We start from the raw sequence: 21,300 nt of genomic DNA, 5'->3' as shown, positions 1-21,300 counted from the left end.
CTCTTCCTAGGGACCCACGCACCGCGTTTTATCCCAAGGGAGAAAGCATATTACCTCCTTCCTGGTGCCCGACTAAAGGCTATAACCGTTGATGCAAAAGGAAAGGCACCAGGACAAGAGAAAGTTTTAGTTAAAAGTTTACATTTTGTTACCTACAGACGTAATTTATATTTGACTGATCCGCTTGACATTAGATAACTAAAAACACCCTAGGGAATGCAAATAATATCATGGAACGTTAAAGGTCTCAGATCACCCCATAAACGAATGGCCGTTCTCCGACATCTCAAGAGACTTAAAGTAGATATAGCATTACTCCAAGAAACTCACTTAACTATAGAAGACTTCTTCCGTATGCGAAGACTTTGGGTAGGGGAGGTATATGGATCACCATCAGTACACTCAAAAGCAGGTGTGCTGATTCTCATTAGAAACGGTTTAAACTTCGCAATACAAGACCAGTGGCATGACACAGAAGGGAGGATTATTAATCTGCGTATAAAAGTGGGAGCAGAAAACTTCAGCTTGTACAATGTATATGGCCCTAACACAAATAACAAACGGTTTTTAGCAGAATTAACCGACAGGCTACTCACTGACACGGAAGCCCATAAAATAGTGGGAGGGGACTTCAATGCAACAGTTAAAACAGCAGAAAATCGCCGTAACCAGGACATGAGAGGTGACAACATCAGATATCAGGACTCCAATCTACAAAACTTTTTGCGCGCCTCTAGGCTTAAAGACACCTGGAGAGAACTTAACCCAGAGGGACGGGAGTACACACATTTCTCACATGCACACACCTCATGGTCTAGGATAGACTACATATTTGTGACACCTCACTTGATACCAAGAACGCGCAACATACCTATAGGCGATATGGTCATCTCAGACCACGCCCCTGTGATATGGTTCCTGAGCGAAATACTACCGAGGGGTACTGACTATATATGGAGATTCCCAACATACTTAGTCGAAGACGAAGCCTTTTGCGCTTTACTAAAGGGGTGGTGGCTAGAATATATGTCCGACAACGAAATACATGCAAACAACCCCCAACTGCTGTGGGATGCGGCTAAAGCAGTTCTCCGAGGCAGGATAATGGCATACGTAATCTCCCTAAAAAGAAATATTAATGATAAAATAAACCAATATAGTGAACAACTACGTGAAGCATATACTCAATTCCAAAATAACTCAAACGAGCATAACAAACAAAAATGGAAGGCGGCGAAAGAGTTGTATGAAGCATGGCTCCATAAAAGAGAACAACTACTATACTCGCACAAAGAAGCAAAGTTATTTAAATATGGAAACAAGGCGGGGAAAATAATGGCTAACCTAGCAAGGGGACCACGCTATAGATCCAACATAATGGGCTTGAAAGATACCTCCGGGAAAACGCAAACCCACCCACAAGCAATTAATCACCTATTTTTCAGCTTTTATTCAAACCTCTACTCCCACACACAAACAGACACAGTAATGGAAAACGACATGTTCTCAAATATACCCTGGCCTTCACTAACCGAAAACCAAAAGGCGGAACTAAACTCCCCCATATCTCAAACGGAGATCAAAGAAAATATAACAAATCTGGGAAATAACAAGGCCCCTGGCCCAGACGGCTATACAGGTGAGTTCTTCAAGATACTAAAAGACCAAACAACCCCATTACTTGAAACCTTATTTAAAAATTACATGAAAGACAGCCCCATCCCATCGGAAATGAACACAGCCCATATCAAACTACTACCCAAACCAGGAAAAGACCCAATGGATGTAAAATCTTACAGACCAATATCCTTAATTAACACAGACCTAAAACTGAAGGCAAAAATTATGGCTAACCGACTGGCAAATATCATGCCCCAGATAATCTCCCCACTGCAAGCAGGTTTCACAAAGGGACGCTCGGTCACCACGAACTTAAGGAAAATCTTGACAATACTAGACGACATCAAAGTACATCCCTTGACCCGGCCCTTCTTGCGATAGACGCAGAGAAGGCCTTCGATAACGTCCTATGGCCTTGGCTAAAAATAGCAATGGACAGGATGGGTTTCGAGGGTCCCTTCTGCTCATATTTGTGGAACTTATACTCCTCCCCACAAGCGCAAATACATACACCAGGCTTCCTCTCTCAAAAATTCCCTCTGCAAAAGGGCACCAGACAGGGGTGCCCGTTATCCCCACTATTATTTAATTTAGCAATAGAACCCTTGGCGAGACTCTTAGAATGCTCTACAGAAATTGAAGGCATCAAAATTCGGAACAAAACAGTTAAAACTATGCTATTTGCAGATGATATTCTGATAGCGCTGGGTAGGCCGCTTACCTATTTACCTAGGGTTTTTGATCTACTAAAAGCGTTTGGGGAAAAATCAGGCTTCAAAGTTAACACCACAAAATATGACCTGTTGGATATCTCGCCCCGGAATAGACTACTGGGCACATCCTTTAGAAACTGCCCAGTAAATATAGTCAAAAGTAGCATCAAATACTTGGGAATACATATAGGCAAAAGACCAGAATCCATATATTCATTAAACTTTCCCCCCTTGATACAAAAAATAGTTAAAGAACTAGATAAATGGAATAACCTCCCACTTTCTTTCTTGGGCAGAAGCCATCTAGTGAAAATGATCAGTTTTCCAAGATTATTATACCCACTACAGACAATACCTCTTCTACTACAAAGAAGAGACTTAGGGAAACTCCACACGGCATTCACGTCCTTTCTATGGTCAAGGAAACGCCCACGCATAGCCCTAAAAAAACTGATGCTCCCCAAGACAGAGGGAAGCCTAAACTTCCCAGACATTCGAATGTATAATGTAGCCAGCCTCACGAGACACTCCCTGGATTGGCTAAGAGGATCTAATAGCATTTCCAATAATGATCTAGAGTCAGAACTACTCGGCGCATGGAGCCTAAATGCGCTCCTACATACAAAATTTTCCAATTTACCTATAGAGAGCAAACACTCAGTCATGGCCAAAGATACCATAGCAGCATGGAAGATAGTCCGCAAACTATAGGCCCTACCATTTAAAATTTCCAAACACATGGATCTATGGAACCACCCTGAATTTAAAGAGGGACGGGAAAACAAAATGTTTAAAATTTGGCAGCAGAAGGGTATCCTAAGGGTACAACACCTCATACACCCGGATCTCCCAAGATATAAAAACTTCAAAGAATTGTGCGAGGAATACAACCTACCCGCATCCCACTTCCTCCCGTACGCACAAGTAAAAAACTTCCTACTAAATAGATTAACTGATATTTCAAAAGAGGCCGTCTCTAATCCTATAGATATTCTAGTAAATAATAACTCTTATAAAAACTCAATTTCAACATTATATTCTAGGTTTAGGGAGGCGTGGGTGAGGGAAAATGGACCGAACATATTTAAAAAGTGGATACGTGATCTACAAGATCTGGAAATACCTGAAGGAATAATCAGAAGTTGGAACTCAGTAAGAAGGGCGATAACGAACGAAAGGTGGAGAGAAACATATTTCAAAATAGTGCATGGGGCGATTTATGGGTTTGATAAACCCCAAAATCCTAATGGCCCGGAAAGGCTACAGGCGTGCCCCCGATGTGCATCGCCCAGCTCAGATTTCTTACACGGCATCTGGCACTGCCCAAAGATTAATACCTATTGGGTAGAGATTCAAAAAATGGTGCAGGACATGGGAGGACAACCCCTTCAGCTAACACCACAAACGTTTATACTCCACATACTTCCAGAGCAGACAAAAAAATCTACAATGACCCACACCATACTTCTGATTAGTAAGAGATGTATTCTCAACAGCTGGTTACAGTCTAAACCCCTGAGGATAGAAGAGGTCACACAACAATTAAAATACCTCCTAAAAATGGAAAGAATTGAAATAGAACGAAAGGTGGAATCCCAGGCACAACATTTTTTCAAAAAATGGAGAGTATTCATAGAGAAATTCCTTGACCATAATGAAATTAAAGAATGCATGTTACAATTTACTAACAAAACATGGTACTACAGTCAGAAAGACATGAATAAATTGGGAAGATTGAGAGTGACATGAAAGGAGACGATCGCAGGAGACCTAGTTTGTGGATCAGTATACGGACAGTTGACACCAATAATATGGTTTCATTTGTGTTTTGTATTGTTTGGTTAATAAGGATTATAATACTTGGAAGAACGGGTACAACTCTATCGGGAATAGAGATAAAAGGCGACATATCTGCAATGTAGAGAAGATCACGCATAAAAGAATTATACAATGTTTTATTGCAGAAAAAAATTCATTGAATGCGATATATATGTAAACCTATTTGAATTATACACCCATGTATGTAATCCACGAAAAATGTTAATAAAAAGGAGTTATTAAAAAAAAAAGATGTATTACAACATTTCTTATAATTCTGTTATTGCTTCATGGTAAAGGATTTTAAAAAATGGAGGTACTCTTTAAATTGCATTCCAACGTAGTGTTTTGCTTTAGGTTCTTCATCTGTTCACCACAATTCCTGGTTTCTGAGAGAGCCCAAAGTGAAGTTTCCTTTTAGGAGATTAAGGTCATAGTAACTTCAATGTGGATTCCACACCCAAATCTGCAGCAAAATCCACGCTGTAGCTCATAAAATGCAGATTTTCTTCCATGCGTGGATTTCAAAATGCACAGAAAAAAATTGACATGTCAATTCTTGACAGTTTCCATGTGGCTACAATTCAATTTGCACCATTGATTGGGGATAAATCAGAGTGCAGATCTACATGAAAATCCACAGCTAAACTCCAATCCTCAACCTCAGATTTCTGCTGCAGTTTGAGAGTCAGACCCACGTCGAAAAAATCCCAACATGGATCTGACACCTTACTATCCTATGTCAAGAAGGCTTAAATATGAATGATATACTGTGGTAAGGAGGATAGTACCCTTATAATATAGGGTACCCCACTCACTGGACACCTGGAAAAATTGTCTATAACTCCAAGACTAATGAACACATTTAATGAAATTTAGTCAAAACATAACTTAGTCAATGAGAATTAGGAACCCCCTCATAACATGCTCATGAAGCACTTTTCAACCTGACTGCTTCCATCCACACAGCAGCAGTCATTAGCAAGGGAGACAGAATGGCTTGTCTGTGTGGCTAGCGTGGCTGTCTCGCTCAGCATACCACACTACCCCAATAGCCACATATTGCTTCAGTCGTGTACTCAACAGGAGACTATGTTGTCTATGTCTCCCTATACTGTGCAAGAGCGTGTGTTCATTGTACATACCTATTGGAGAACAGGATCCATTAAAGGGGTTGTCTCGCGAAAGCAAGTGGGGTTAAGTACTTCTGTATGGCCATATTAATGTACTTTGTAATATATATCATGCATTAAATATGAGTCATACAGAAGTTACTCACTTACCTGCTCCGTTGCTGGCGTCCCCGTCTCCATGGCTACGTCTAATTTCGGTGTCTTCTTGCTTTTTTAGACGCACTTGCGCAGATGGGTCTTCTCCCTTCGGCTCCACTTGGCAGCACCGGCGTTTTAGCTCCGCCCCTTGTACGCGTCATCACGTAGCTCCGCCCCCTCGCGTGTGCCGATTCCAGCCTCCTGATTGGCTGGAATCGGCACATGTGACGGGGCGGAGCTATGCGATGACGCGTACAAGGGGGCAGGGCCAAAACGCCGCTGCTGCCGAGCGGAGCTGAAGGGAGAAGACCCATCTGCGCAAGCGCGTCTAAAAAAGCAAGAAGACACCGAAATTAGACGGAGCCATGGAGACGGGGATGCCAGCAACGGAGCAGGTAAGTGAATAACTTCTGTATGGCTCAAATTTAATGCACGATGTATATTACAAAGTGCATTACTATGGCCATACAGAAGTACTTAACCCCACTTGCTTTCGCGAGACAACCCCTTTAAGTCCTGGCAAATTGCATTTATGAAGAAATTTAAAATCAAAAAGTTGGCTTGCAAAGTAATGTGTTCAGAAACGGTACAGAAACTAAAAATGACAGCAACATTGTTGGATGTGCATGTTGGAGGCAGGACAAAAATGCCACAAGAAATGGTGAAGAACGTTAAAGACAGATTGTTGGCTTCCACAAGAAAGTCTTTATGCAAATTGGCTCAGCAGATGGGGACATCCAAGAGCACATGCCAAACAGCTGCAAGGAAAGTTTGTCTTCACCCATACTGAGTGATTATGGAGCAGGAATTGAAGGCTAAGGATAATGTGTACTGTTGTTGGTTTGAAGCATTCTAGACGTTGCATAGGTTTACAGACCAGGCGTGGTTTCACTTAGCCAACTAGCTAAACTTTCGAAATACACGGATGTGGACAGCTGAAGATTCTCATGAAATCCACAAGACTCTGCTTCATCTTGACAAAATTGTCATCTGGTGTGATACACCGTGAAGCATAATTGGCTACACCTTTTTGGACAGTACTATGATCAGTGCAGTGTATGTTGAGATTTTCCATGTGTTCATAAATCAATTGGAATATGAGGAAATTAACATGGACTACTTTGAACAGAATGCGGTGGCCCAACACACCTCCAATGAGACCGTGCCCAAGATCCAACAATTATTTCGGGATCAAATCATTTTTAAAAGACTTTGGCCACTGTGGTTACCTGACTTTTTGATGTGGGGCCTCCTGAATGATAATGTTTACTGGAATAAGCCACGAACTATCCAGGAACTGAAGAGGAACAAAGTTACTGTGAAACTGGACATGTTTACCAGAACATTCAGCAATATTGAGTGTCACGTTACCTCGTGTTTGACGACAAACGGAAGACACTTCCAGCAGATGTTATGAGAGGTTCCTGATTTTTATTGAGTAAGGTACATTTGGATCAAATTTAGAGATGAGCGAGCCTACTCGGCCACGGCCCTTTTTCGCCCGAGCACCGCGATTTTCGAGTACTTCCGTACTCGGGCGAAAAGATTCGGGGGGCGCCGTGGGTGAGTGGGGGGTTGCAGCGGGGAGTGGGGTGGGGAGAGAGAGGGCTTCCCCCTGTTCCCCGCTGCTACCCCCGCGCCGCCACGCCTCCCCCCGCCCCCCGGATCTTTTCACTCGATTACTGAAGTACTCGAAAATCGCGGTGCTCGATCGAGTAAATACTCGAAACGAGTAGATTCGCTCATCTCTAATCAAATTTCATTAAAATGTGTTCAATTAGGAGCCGTAGCCAATTTTTTCAGACTTACAGCAAATGAGTCACTCTCCATTATACAAACATACACGCGAGCAACAACATGCAAAGAGGAAACCTACCTTTGTTTCCTTCATGATCTACTGAAGGATTTTTCAAGGTATTCTGTTTTTCTGAGAACAGTGGATTAAGCCATGTAGGTTGTATTCTACCCATATGAAAACCTCCTAGGCAAATGCTGTTATTAGCTGCATCTAAGCCTAGCTTTTTTAACAGCAAGCTGATGACCTCAATGTCGCCATTTTTAATGCTCATTTCAAGGGCCTTCCGTGAATCCTGTTCATGAACTCCATGATTTAACAATAGCTCCACCATTTTAGCATTGTTTCCTTTCTCACAAACCTATTGAAATAAAAAGAAAAGGTGTGAAATCAGTTTTGAAAAAATAAATCTTCCAAGAGGTGGTCGGAGCTGAATCTTTATGTTTAAACTTGTTGGTCTTGACTAAAGGGAAATTGTAATCAGTTTTTCACTCATACTTAAAAAACCATGTAATTGGCATCTTCAATGTTATGGTTTTGGAAATCCCATGCAAAGCATATCTGCAAAAGGAAGGTTTTTAACTCTTCTGCTCTGCATGTAAATTATGGGTGATCAGTCTGGTGGCCTGCACAGCTTCCTTCTTCGTGCCAGTGATGTGTAGACATCCTGCACATCATCATCGCTACAGTCTAAACCTCACATATGTGCTGTGAGCTCCGGGCCAGCACATATGCAGTTTATTTGTCCCGGTTGTGGGCAGATTCATTCAATCCAACTGCACATGCACTGATAATCCCTAGCTTCTGGTCCTACAATCAACAGAACCAGAGGAGGTAATCTTGTCGCAGGAGCATGCACAAGATTTAGACAACGGCGTTGATGATGTGCAGGACGTCTCCATGTCACTAGCACAGAGAAGGGTGATGTTTGGGAAGGTAAGCATGGCACCAGAGATTGTCCGGCCAGGAAACCATGGATGGTGCACCCGGTCCACTAGACCGGTTGCTCTTAACATGCGGCATGGGAGAATTAAAAACCTCCTTTTACAGATACACTTTGCGCAGGATTTCCAAAAACAATTACTTTAAAAAATCCCCATGACATGATTGTTCAAATCGTGTAGGGGGTTTAACCCTTTCCAATCCACTGCCTGATATCTGAAGACATTCTGATTGAAGGCTGTACAGCTCCAATGTCAGAAGATGTCCAGCAGGGTATTCTTACTGTATATTACTGGTCGCTCTGTTGTCGGGGGCCTCTCCAGCATGTTCCATACTGCAGTGCTGGCTCTGGCCAGCAGGTGGTGCCATTGTATAATGGCAGAAAGAGGAAGCCCCCTAGGAAACCCTGAATCCAAAATTGGATTACAAAGGGTTAATAGGTGAAAAACTGAAGATAGGTTCCCTATAAATACAAATCACCTAGAGAATAGGCATAAGAGATGAGAGAACTATAATACAGATCTTACATAAGGAATCCCTAACACGGAGATAAAACATCATTGTACCTGTACAATTAAAGGTGTATGATTGGTTTTCTTATTGGCATCTGCTCCTAGTAAGAGCAAAGCTTCCACAATGACCATATGATTTTCTGCACATGCCTTCACCAGCAATTTGTTCTTTAGGTCATCTTCTAAGGTCATTTCAGCAAAGCAACGATAACATAATACCTGAAACTAACAATGACATACAGTAGGATGATAAGATTACTTCAGATATAGCAGGTCACAAAGTATAAAAGGGGGGAAAAAAAAAAACAGATTTCCCACCAGGCATATGCATTAGGTCATTATGAATGGCAGAGTGCAGCAAGTATAGCTAGTTGGTCAGCAACCGTACACAGTAATAATGTTGGACAGGATCTCCAGCGCCACTTCATAGATTAGAACAGGTCCTTTATTCAAGGCACATTAAAAGCAGGATATTCTGTGGAAGGGCACAGACCTTACATGTAGCCAACGTAGGGTCTTTATTTTATGGGAAATCACATGACAATATAAAAACAAAAGGAACCAAAGGGATTCTAGAATATCAATGAGACATATTATTTGTTCTTTTCTACATAGTGACGAAAGGACTGAATACGTAAGTCATGCAATATTAGTCCAACACATATCAGTAAAACTAATAAATGTAGAAAGGATTAGCTCTTGTGTTTATTCCAATTGGGGGAGAATACAACCAAAAAATATCTACTGTATTGTAGTAAAAATAAATATACTGAAGAATGTCCACTATTCTCTTCCACCAGATTAAGGTAAAATGCACACAGGCGGAAATTCCGCGGCAGGATTTCCTGCAGAATTTCCGCTCGCACCCGCTGCCATAGGATTGCATTAGATAATGCAATCCTATGCAGACAGCCGGGACATGGCAGAGCGGGGAGACGCCGGGAGCAGGTGAGCTGCAGTGGATTCAGCAGGGGCACGGCTCGCATCCCGCTGCGAGAATTTTCGCAGCATGATCCAACCTGACTGTCTGCAGGAGGTCTTCGTGAGAATTTTGCCCAAAAATAAAAAAAATATCATATACAGATATTCACCAATACTTCAACAAGACCCAATATTAGATAACAACATAATAATCTCACTTATATTGCTAGAAAAACAAAATGCTAGGCGATTCTCTATCTCCCAATGTATACAGGAATTAAAATACTACTACTAAAACATGTCTCTCCTATGAAGTATTTAAGAGGTGTGGATATGTGCGCTGTAATATTTGTCAATAGGTTTTAAAATGTAATTCATTTGGCACAACATTTAATCCTAATTAATACACATTCTTTTCATATATAAGTTGTAAAATTCAGAGCAAATTTCACATGTTACTGAATTGCATGCAGTGCTATATTAGCTATACTAGAGATGCGGAACGCAAATTAAAAGTATGACATGCTGAGCACACATATGGCATCAGATATAAATCTAATAGTTCCGGAGCAGCCAGACATTTTATAGAAAAAAAAAACAAAAACAAAAAAAACACATTTTGGAAATTTATGTTTTTTTTGTTGTAAAAAAAAGCATATTGGACAAACCATGAAAGAGAAGGAATTGGAGGAAACGCCTCGTCACAAGGGAAGCTATTGAATCTTACACCTGAATATCAGGTCCTCATATTTTAACTTATAGAAATGATCTTTTATTAGTTTATCTGACGTGTGTTAGACAGTATGTACACCACTGAGAGCAAGTTGCGCACTGTTTATATGCTGTCCGATGTGCGGCAAATCACACATTACATGTCCTATTCTCAAAGAAGAGTAGGACATCCAGCGATTTTTCAAACATGGAACATCGGTCGAGTGAAAAATCATTTATGTGCATAAACCCATTTAAATAAAATGGGATCTTTTGCTATGTGAGCACTGTCAATAGAGCATTTAGATGGAACTCACACGGGAAGGTCATTTGTGTGAATACAGCCTGAAAGTAGTGTTGTATGATAAAAGTAACCAGTTATTTGGCCATTCGATATGGACAAATATGTCTTGATCTAATACGTTTTTATATTGTCTTGTAATTTCCCATAATGCACACTACAAATAAGGACGCCAAGGTATATCTTGCTTTTAATGTGTCTTAAATAAAAGAGAAATTTCAATATTTCAAGAGATGCTGCTCTGTATGGTTGACATACATAATATTGAGATGTCTAGAGTTGGTCCTCAACCAATGACTCGGGAGCCTCATGTGGCTGGCAACCCCATAAGATCCCCCATTTAGGGTCATAAGCACGGATTACAAAATAACATTCACACTGATAATATTTCAGACATATCGTAAACCTTAAAACATGACAAAATTAATGGTATAATACCAATAAATATTTGCAAATTGACTTTTTAGGTCTCTACATTTAATATGCTTCTCCACCATTTATTATTAACTAGCTGATATACCCGGCTTCGCCCGAGTTAATTTGGTACTGGTGTTTATGTGGTGTTCACATGGAAAATCTTATGAAGTCGTGGTTACTTTAGAGATACTGAGGAAAAAACATATGTTCACCATTTTGCATAGTTCTCTGCGTTACCCAGAAAACACCACGGGAGGTAACCATGCGACGCTTCCTTTATATAAAATGACATCAGGAAGTGAGAGAATTAGATTACATACATAAAATTTGGACACTAATTCTTTTGCGCTTAGAATTGAATAATCGAGTTGGGACCCATTAACTTTTCATATTTATGACACAATCAATGCTTGTGCCAAATTTCATGTTTCTATGACATTGGGAAGTGAGAGATTTAGATTATGTACGTAAAATTTGGACGCTAATTCTTTTGCGCATAGAATTGAATAATGGAGTTGGGACCTATTAGCTTTTCCTATTTATGACATAATCAATGCTCGTGCCAAATTTTCCGTTTCTATGACACTGTAAAGTGAGAAAATTATATTCCGCACGTAAAATTTGGACGCTAATTCTTTTGCGCATAGAATTGAATAATCGAGTTGGGACCCATTAGCTTTTCCTATTTATGACATAATCAATGCTCGTGCCAAATTTCCTGTTTCTATGACACCGGAAAGTGAAGAAATTACATTCCGCACGTAAAATTTGGACGCTAATTCTTTTGCGCATAGAATTGAATAATGGAGTTGGGACCCATTAGCTTTTACTATTTATGACATAATCAATGCTCGTGCCAAATTTCACGTTTCTATGACACCGGAAAGTGAGAAAATTACATTCCGCACGTAAAATTTCTACGCTAATTCTTTTGCGCATAAAATTGAATAATGGAGTTGGGACCCATTAGCTTTTCCTATTTCTGACATAATCAATGCTCGTGCCAAATTTCACGTTTCTATGACACCGGAAAGTGAGAAAATTAGATTCCGTACGTAAAATTTCGACGCTAATTCTTTTGCGCATAGAATTGAATAATCATGTTGGGACCTATTAACTTTTCCTATTTATGACATAATCAATGCTCGTGCCAAATTTCATGTTTTTATGACATTGGGAACTGAGAGATTTAGATTATGTACGTTAAATTTCAACGCCAATTCTTTTGTGCTAGAATTGAATAATCGAGTTGGGACCCAATTACTTTTCCTATTTTGGAGATAATCTATGCTTGCGCCAAAATTCATGTTTCTACGACATCGGGAAGTTGGAGAACTTTTGGCGAGTCAGTGAGTCAGTCAGTGAGTCAGTCAGTGAGTCAGTCAGTGAGTCAGTCAGTGAGTCAGTCAGTGAGTCAGTCAGTGAGTCAGTCAGTGAGTCAGTCAGTGAGTCAGTCAGTCAGTGAGGGCTTTCGTCTTTATATATATATAGATTAAAGGTAGCTTCTAACCATGAGTTAAAGTTGAATGTGGCTCAAAAGGTACAAATGATTGGGGACCATGGGTCTAGACCAGTGGTGGCGAACCTATGGCACGCGTGCCAGAGGCGGCACTCAGAGCCTTCCCAGCTGGCACTCGCTGCCAACGGCTGCTCACCACATTAGTAAATGCCGGCAGGGGTGCCGCAGCTCCCCTGCTGGTATTCACTCAGCAGCGCTGCTAGACGCGCTGATCCCGGCACACACTGTGATGTCAGTGTGCAGCCAGGATCCTTCTTCCCCCCCCTCCTCTGACGTCTCCTACTTGGTTCCGCGAGAGCAGGGGAGGGGAGAAGGTGTCCGGCAGCACGTCACATTGTGCTCCTGGGATCAGTGGCAGCAACAGCACCAAGCAGAGGAGGTTGGGGGGGAAATTTGGGTCTCAGAGGGGGGGTGCTATTACTACAGGGGCCACTATGGGATGTCGCTATTACTACTGGGGGCCACTGTGGGATGTCACTATTACTACTGGGGACACTGTGAGATGACACTATTACTACTGGGGGCTGCTGTGGGATGTCACTATTACTACTGGGCTGATGTGGGATGTCACTATTACTACTGGGGCCACTGTGGGATGTTACTATTACCACTGAGACCACTGTGTGGTGTCTCTATTACTACTGGGGTGCCACTGTGGGATGTCACTATTACAACTAGGGCCACTGTGCGGTGTCACTATTACCGCTGGGGCCGCTGTGCGGGGTCACTATGACCACTAAAGCCACTCTGGGGTACGTCACTATTAGCACTGGGGCTGCTCTGGGGGGTCTACCTTACTGCTGGGGCCACTCTGGGGGGGGCAGTATCACTGCTGGGATAGGTTTACACAAGGTGGAAATGCTGCAGAATGTCCTCAGCGGAAATTTCTGTGGCAAATTCCACAGCATTTCCACATCCAAAAGCAGTCACAATCTGCACCCTGTCTATTTTGAAACAGCCTTGTCCTTTTAAGAACGATGGGGGTAAAAATCATACCACGTGATAAGCCCGCCCCCTGACATGTTGGCACTTTACAATAAATAAGTGGGTTTTGGGTTGCAGTTTCGGCACTCGGTCTCTAAAAGGTTCGCCATCACTGGTCTAGACTCTAGAGTATAGTTCTATAGCTTTTAATTTCTATAGATTGCCAATACTTGAAATTTATAACAAAGTTATTTAGTTTTACAGAAACTAATACCTTTAAACAAAACAAACTGAAATAATCTTGGATTACCTTCTGATCCCGTTTGTTTGCTAAGCACAGGAATATTTGGTAGAAAAGTACAGTGTCAAAATCTTGTAGCTCTAAAAGCTTTGCAAAGCTGTGGGACAGCTTAATCAGTGTCAAAGCCGTCCGGAATCCCTGAGAAGGCAAAAATAAAAACAAGTTATTGATTTAAAGCATACCTGAATTGTCAAGAAATTTTCAAAGAGCACCCAGGTCTTCAGTGGCTGCTGCTTTTCTGCCGTTTGACCCATTTTGAACTCTATCAATTTAGTTTTCCATGTAGCGTTTTCTATTTTTCTGCTACCATGCTATTTGCAATCCACTTGCAGGTGGGGGGCATCCTAAGCCAGCCATTCTGCCAGGAGTCTGCTGACTGGGACTTCCTCTCACACACTTCCTATGCTGCCTGGTATAGCCCTGCACCAATCAGCTGCAAGGTGGCATCAGAATGCCCATCCCTCTGTTGCATTAGTAGCGCCCTCATGTCCCTGTTACTACAAATACCAAATGCCTAATGAGAGGTACGGTATTGCAAAGGTTCTGGAAGGGAGATCCCTACTGTTAGCTACTTTAATCTTCATTTTCAGGGGCAAAACTAAAAAACATGATGCAGTTAATACTACAAGATTGATGATACACACAAGTTGTTAGGGGAGCATGAGTTGTGTCAAAAGTTAGTGACAATTTAAATCCAAATGCTAGCAAGTTATGCATAATTCACAGCAACTAAAAAAACGTGGCTTACCTCCTCTTGTATCCTGACAACAACTTTATACCGTTGTAATGTGGAAACCAAATGAGTAGATAATAGGTGCATTGTTGCAATGCACAAATTTTTTCTTGTTATAAGAAAGGACAAGAGAGAGATACCAAAGTATTGAATTTCTGAAATAGGAGCAAATAGAAGTTTGAGAAAACATAATAATTTCTGATATGTAAAATACAAGTGGCAAAGATATTGTTTTATTCCACATTAAAATAAACATATCAATAGTTAGGGCTTATTCACATAACCATATGGGTAAAAAGCTGCGTGGGTGACGCAGCGTGTTATCAGTCGGTGTGAGCTGGCAGAAAGCTGGCTGTCGCCCGCATATGGCAGCGAATGCACTTTGCATGACAGCGTATCTCATGCATACTGTCTTGTGCAGGGTGACTTGTCTTTTTTCTTTTTTAAATTCCCCACTCTATCTCATAGCGGAGTTGTGTATGTATTGTTGCCCATAAGCAATGTATTGTGTGTGGACAGCGTTGCACACACACAAATACAAAAGTATAGGGCCCTTGCTGTGTGATACACGGTGAAACAGAGCATGCTGCAATTCTTTTCATGCGTGCGTCTACATGCAGTGTTTACACCCTATTGTGAACGGATCAATGAAAGTCTATATATCTATGTTTAAAAGTAATTCAGTCCAAGATTTCAAATCAACAAATTATAAAGGGAGCTGGGAGGGAATTCGTTGTGCAGTAATTATTTTGACACAATTTTCACAGTACAGTTAGTCCCCGACTTGCGAACAGGTTCCGTTCCGGGAGCCCGTTCCCAAGTCCGTTTTGTTCGCAAGTCGAACAAATGGTTGTATGGAGGGGATCGCGGGTGGATCCTGCTCCATACAACGTCGGGTGCCGGCTGTTCTTACAGCGGGCACCCGGCGGCAGCAGTTCCGACGAGCCGTGGCGCTTGTCGGAACTGTTAACACTTTAAATACCGCTCTGACAGCGGCATTTAAAGTGTTAACAGTTCTGACGAGCGGCGCGGCTCGTCGGAACTGCTGCCGCCGGGTGCCCGCTGTAAGAAACAGCCTGCACCCGACGTTCAGGGGGCCCGTACAGCGTCCCATGATGAGATCGCGGGACGCTGTGTGGTTGCTAGGCAGCCGGCGACCTCCTGAAAGGCCCCAGGGCTGCCTATGCAGAGTGCCTATCAAGCGCACGGCTTGCTAGGCGCTCTGCATAGACAGCCCTAGGACCTTTCAGAAGGCCCCCGGCTGCCCAGCAACCGCGATGTGACCGGACAGGCTTCCATCAGGCTTGATAGAAGCCTGTCCGGTCCCTGCACAGTATGATGTAATGCCATAGCATTACATCATACTGTGCAGGACAGATAGTTCGTATCTAGCGAAATTCGTAAGTCAAATGTTCGCAAGTCGGGGACTATCTGTAATACTTTTTGCATACAAACTATATAAAATTCATATCGTGCATCACCTTCATTTCCAGGGTACATCTGGATACTATGTAAAATAGTATCAAAGGCTCCCTGTTCTGATAGCAACTCTAAAGATCCTGAACATTCTGACAGGCAGCTCACCACCTTCAGACCACACTCTTGTATTCCTGGATTAGAAATAAACTACAAAAATAAAAAGATTGATACAAAAGTTACAATTTAAAATATATATGGTAAATGAGTATTATGTTTATTGAGCATGTGTAAACAGCCTCACATCACTTTGTGAATGCAGGGAATCCCCCGGCGCGGCCGTCACAGCCGCAACAAAGGATCACGGATAGAGATGAGCGAACCTACTCGTTTCGAGTAATTACTCGATCGAGCACCGCGATTTTCGAGTACTTCAGTACTCAGGTGAAACATTCGGGGGGCGCCGGGGGGAGGCCTGGCGGTGCGGGGGGTAGCAGCGGGGAACAGGGGGGAGCCCTCTCTCTCTCCCTCTCCCCCCCACTCCCCGCTGCAACCCCCCACTCACCCACGGCGCCCCCCGAATCTTTTCGCCCGAGTACGGAAGTACTCGAAAATCGCGGTACTCGGGCGAAAAAGGGGCGTGGCCGAGTAGGCTCGCTCATCTCTAATCACGGAGTTCTCCCATTGCTTTCAATGGGGCCGATGCTTCCAACTCCAAGCATAATATTAACTTGTTCATTTGTTAATGCTATTATCCAAATGACAGAAATAATTAAATGGCAGCGATAGTTTTGAACGTCTCACTATGTAGTTTCCAAATCCAACTAATAACTCCTACATTGCCAAGTTCAGCACAGCTGTGAGTCCTAGATACCCTCCAGCAACCATGAGCTTACAGGCCATTAGACTGGAAAGACACTGGGGAGACTTATTAAAAAATACTGCAAAAGGAAAGTGGATGGATTGCCCATACCAACTTTAAAGGGCCACTCCTTTTTTTCCCCTTTCATTCATTATGTAGCTAGCTCCCTAGAATATATAAGTGAGCTAGTATTACCTTGGTTTGCTATTCTTTTCTATCTGAAACTCCTGATCTTTCTCCTCAGATGGCCATGTAATCTCAATTCTGGCCAGCTCAAATTTACCAAAATTAATGTGTTCAGTTTATCAAATAATCCTTGAGCTTGACAAAGATCACATAGGTCGAAACGTTGCATCACTTAATGGAGGAATAAAAAGGAAATTACAATTTTTGCACCACTCATGCTGCCACTTCTTTGGATTATTTCTGGAATTGCTATTTTTAAGGCACCGACTCCGGCTTCCTGGTCGCTTGGCATGTATGTATTGAGCCCCAGCCATATAGGCTGATGTGAATTTTGTGCTGCTGACTACAGTGGAGATTTCTAGTCAGTTTCTCATTCTCTGTAATGCTATTGCAGGACCTCACCACAGAAATTGCCTAAAGGGGAACAGAGACTCTCCTATCACAGGTATTATTGATGATGATCACAGAGCTCTGTCACACAGTTATAATGAAAGAGATAAAGCTCAGCAATCTGACTGTATACTGATGATCTGTAGCCTATTTACAAGAATATAGATGGTAATTATAATCAAACTGTCCACCCATAAGGCAGAAATGGTATAGCCTCTAGCTAATGCTGTGCTCATTGATTTGATACGAAAGTAAAAATATCACGATCAACTTGGTGCTTGATAAACATCAGACAGGTGGATGCACTGCATGGAAATGAATGAAATATACAAATGAGATGTCCAGAGTATGACAGGCAATCAACTAAAGGGGTCAGTGATGGAAAAAGGTGTTTTTGCCAGAGTGCCCCTTTAAGCTTTCATTTTTCATAGGGCCTCTAGAAAATGAGAGCTGCAATATGGCTGGTTGCTATGCGCATTTTATCCACTTTTCTATAGCACTAATTTTAAGAAGTATCTTCCACAGCGCTTTTTTTTTTTTCAAAAGCAACATTTGAATTACATTTACTAAACAGCAGACTTGAATGATGCATACATTTAGTGGTCGATAAAAGGGAGTAAAGTTTAACTGCACTTACCTTATTGAGGGCTTGCAAAATGAACTTATGCGTTCCTTCAAGTAAGCACTGGTTCCTGATTACTTTACGTGGAAGATTTAGGAATGAACTCTCTTCTACTTTCACAGGATAATTTGGGACATTACATGCAGTATCTGAAAAATACGAGACTTTAACAACCCTGCATACATACATGTACAGGATACATGGACCTAGTAATTACATATAATCACTCACCATCACACATAATCTGCACCATTACCCGTAAAGCCTCTAGTTGGACTCCAGGTGCCTTTTTATGCTTCTTCATGGCATTTAACAGACTTGTCATGGTCACAGTTAATACGTCCAAATTAAATGAGCTAAATAAAAGAAAAAGAAGCTAAAAGTATTTGTTAAGACTGTAGTGCATAAAATATAACAAGGTAGTTATAAAGTGATGCCATTCAAGAGGAGATCACCAAAGAACAGAGGCGTAACTTGAAGCTTCTGGCCCCCAATGCAAAATCTGTAAAAGCGCCTCCAACTAGGCTTTATTCATTTTACTAGGCTCCTTTTATGGAGGAGAGAGGCATTATGGGCCCCCTAAGGCTCCTGGGTCGGGGTGCAACCACATCCCCTATAGTTACGCCCCTGCCATAGAGTAAGGCTGGGTTCACACAAGACAGATTTCCAGCGGAATTCTCGCTGATTGGCCGCACCGAAAATCTGTGAGATTTACACTGAAAAACCGCAGCTCCCCATAGAGAGGCCTCTGTAGAAAAAAAAAAAAGAATTGACATGCTGCGTCTTTAATTTCCGCACTGCATGGCTGTTTCTACACGGTCTGGCCACAGCGTGTGGATGAGATTTTTAGAAAATCCCATCCACTTTGCTGGCTAATCCCGGGATTAGGAGCCGCGCATGGAAATTCCACAGCAAATCCGTCCGGTGTGAACCCAGCTTTAGGGATACTTTAAAACACTCCTCTGCAATCTCACATTCCCTGCCATGTTTAGTCAGATTTTATTTTCGATAAGGATAGGGCTTTTGAGATCAGTCCACCCATTGAACTGTATATAATATGATCCAGTATATAATTTGATCATATATATATATACTTTGTAAAATATAGATTCCCATGAGAGGTGAAAAATATATTGGTGCAAACAAACACACACTTTAGGCTGATTATCTTATGACTACAAGTATATTTACACAGTATTGCAAGGACTCCTCTGTCATTTTAACATTTTTTTCCTTTAAGGCTGGACTCACATGAGCGGGTCGGATTCTGCATGCAGAAGGCTTGTAGCGGATTACGGCTGCAAGCACAGCCAGAAACACTGTGTACAGCACTTACCTTATTACGTATGACCGAGGAGGCTCCAGGGTTCATACAGGTTTAGTGGAGCATGGTTTATCTGTAGTGAAAATCTTAAAAATATGCAAAACATTCCTTACAGTTTGAATACTCATCAGATATGAAGCCAGTGCCACTTGCCACAACATGAATGGGATATGTGAAATAGAAATTATGAATCTCTTAGTAATGATTTGCTCACCCAAATGATATGATATACATATACCTTCCATTAAAGAGATGTAGAAGGACTCGGCAGGCACTCTCTGCTGCTTCTGGACAATCCATATGTTCCTTCATTATTTCAAGCACATTGATATGAACACCTTTCTCCAATAAAATGTTTCTAATCTCCACTAGAAATAAAGGTACAAGTTTGATTTTAAAATTATGTGCAATTTTGGAGAATGTTTACAGCATTTCGGCATTTAAAGGGGTATTCCATTATACAAAACTGGACTCTTATTGAAAGTATATGGTCCAAAGCAAAAAATCCTAAACCGATAGTAATAAAATCTTTTCAGCAGTTACCCACATCACCCACCACTTACTTGCCCAAAATATGAGGTTTATATCTCATTTTCTAGTATTTACTTCAGTTTGCTGGTGGAGCATGCTCAGTTTCAGCACCAGAAAATATAGGAAGGTGTAACTGGGAACTAATGTGAAAGGCTCAGCAGTGACAGAGCACAGTATAACACGTATAAAGAGCCTTGCCCCTCAGCAGACAGGAAAATACATGGAGGGAACAGCCTGGATTAGATGTAAGCAATGCAAGATGGGAACTGTAGTCTGCTACCCACATGGGCTGCTGCTAACACCAAGCCCAGTCTTCTGTGCCAAAGAGTACAGTGGAAGCAACAGTAACAAAAAAAAAATAATTATACATGTTTAAGATGTAATTAGTTTTTAATTGTTCGTCTTGTATGCAATGACCATACAGCCATCTGTCAAGTTTCTCGTGCAAAAACTGTAAAACTGCTTTAAATCTCTCCCAAAATAACTATGTAATACTTTGCTTAAAGGCTTATTCACACAAGCAATGCATAGCGAATAGAAACCATGAATTGCAATTGGTTCATTCGCAAGTGCACATTTTGCATGTGCAATTCCGTCATGCAAAAAATATGCAGCATGTTCCATTCTCCTGGACATTTGCGCAGGGTAAGAGAATAATTTTAAATCCTAGAACTAATTAGCCATTTAAATGGCTGAAAGCATTGATGCGTATTTTTTTGTGCAAGCAAATGTGCATGATTTGGGCGTGCAGAAAGTACAGTAAATTATGCTGTTTCACACACAAATCTGCAGTGTCCAATGCGCAAAAAACACACCGCAAATGCGTGCACAACACATACGTTCATGTAAATCTAGCCTAACTGTGTTAATTGATTGTTTCATTATCTTTTTTTCATTTACATATAGGCCCCCTGCACGCGGGCGGAAATTCCGCCCGCGGGGGATTTTTTCCGCAGAATTTCCACCCATGCCCGCCTGCATAGGATTGCATTACAAAACGCAATTGTATGCAAACGGACGCAATTTGTCCACGGAAAACAAATCGTGGCATGTTTTATTTCTGTGCAGGTATCGCAGAGGCCTGCACAAAAATGTTACTCCCGGCGCGCTGGCTCCGCTCTGCACATGTGCTGGCTGGGCGGCAGCCCGCACATCATAGAGCCAGAGCTGCAGGAGCAGGTGAGAGCCGCACTAGTCCCTGCAGAGACGCAGGTCGGACCCTGCTGCGAGAATTTTCGCAGGGGATCCGACCTTGCCGTCTGCAGGGGGCCATGTAGCAGCTTTCATGACCTCCAAAGTAAGTTTCATAGCACAACAGTTAACTATATGGGCTCATTCCCATGGCTGTCACGGAACTCTGCCGTGGATTTCCTCCGTGGGAGTACTGCGGTGGTAAACAAAACGCGCCTGCTAGTGAGCGCAGAAAAATGCACGTTTTTCTGCCGTCTCCGTTAATACTTTATTAATAAAA

At 42.0% G+C, this 21,300-nt stretch overlaps 1 protein-coding gene across 2 annotated transcripts in view; it reads right to left on the bottom strand.

Moving 5' to 3' along the window:
• The window catches only part of LRRK2 (leucine rich repeat kinase 2), a 160,135-nt gene that overhangs the window by 99,048 nt on the left and 39,787 nt on the right, over positions 1–21,300 (bottom strand). For both annotated transcript variants that reach the window (XM_066591915.1, XM_066591916.1), the window contains exons 13-20: positions 19,537–19,666; positions 18,206–18,330; positions 17,990–18,123; positions 15,980–16,124; positions 14,514–14,653; positions 13,775–13,903; positions 8,726–8,896; positions 7,299–7,578 (exon numbers count right to left, since the gene is read on the bottom strand). In XM_066591915.1, coding sequence (XP_066448012.1) covers positions 7,299–7,578; positions 8,726–8,896; positions 13,775–13,903; positions 14,514–14,653; positions 15,980–16,124; positions 17,990–18,123; positions 18,206–18,330; positions 19,537–19,666 — 1,254 coding nt within the window. The remainder of the gene's footprint in view (positions 1–7,298; positions 7,579–8,725; positions 8,897–13,774; positions 13,904–14,513; positions 14,654–15,979; positions 16,125–17,989; positions 18,124–18,205; positions 18,331–19,536; positions 19,667–21,300) is intronic.

The sequence above is a fragment of the Eleutherodactylus coqui genome, chromosome 2 (assembly GCF_035609145.1).
Source record: "Eleutherodactylus coqui strain aEleCoq1 chromosome 2, aEleCoq1.hap1, whole genome shotgun sequence".
Classification (NCBI taxonomy): Eukaryota; Metazoa; Chordata; class Amphibia; order Anura; family Eleutherodactylidae; genus Eleutherodactylus; species Eleutherodactylus coqui.
The sequence above is the reverse complement of the archived record's forward strand: the minus strand, read 5'-3'. Positions and strand labels throughout refer to the sequence as shown.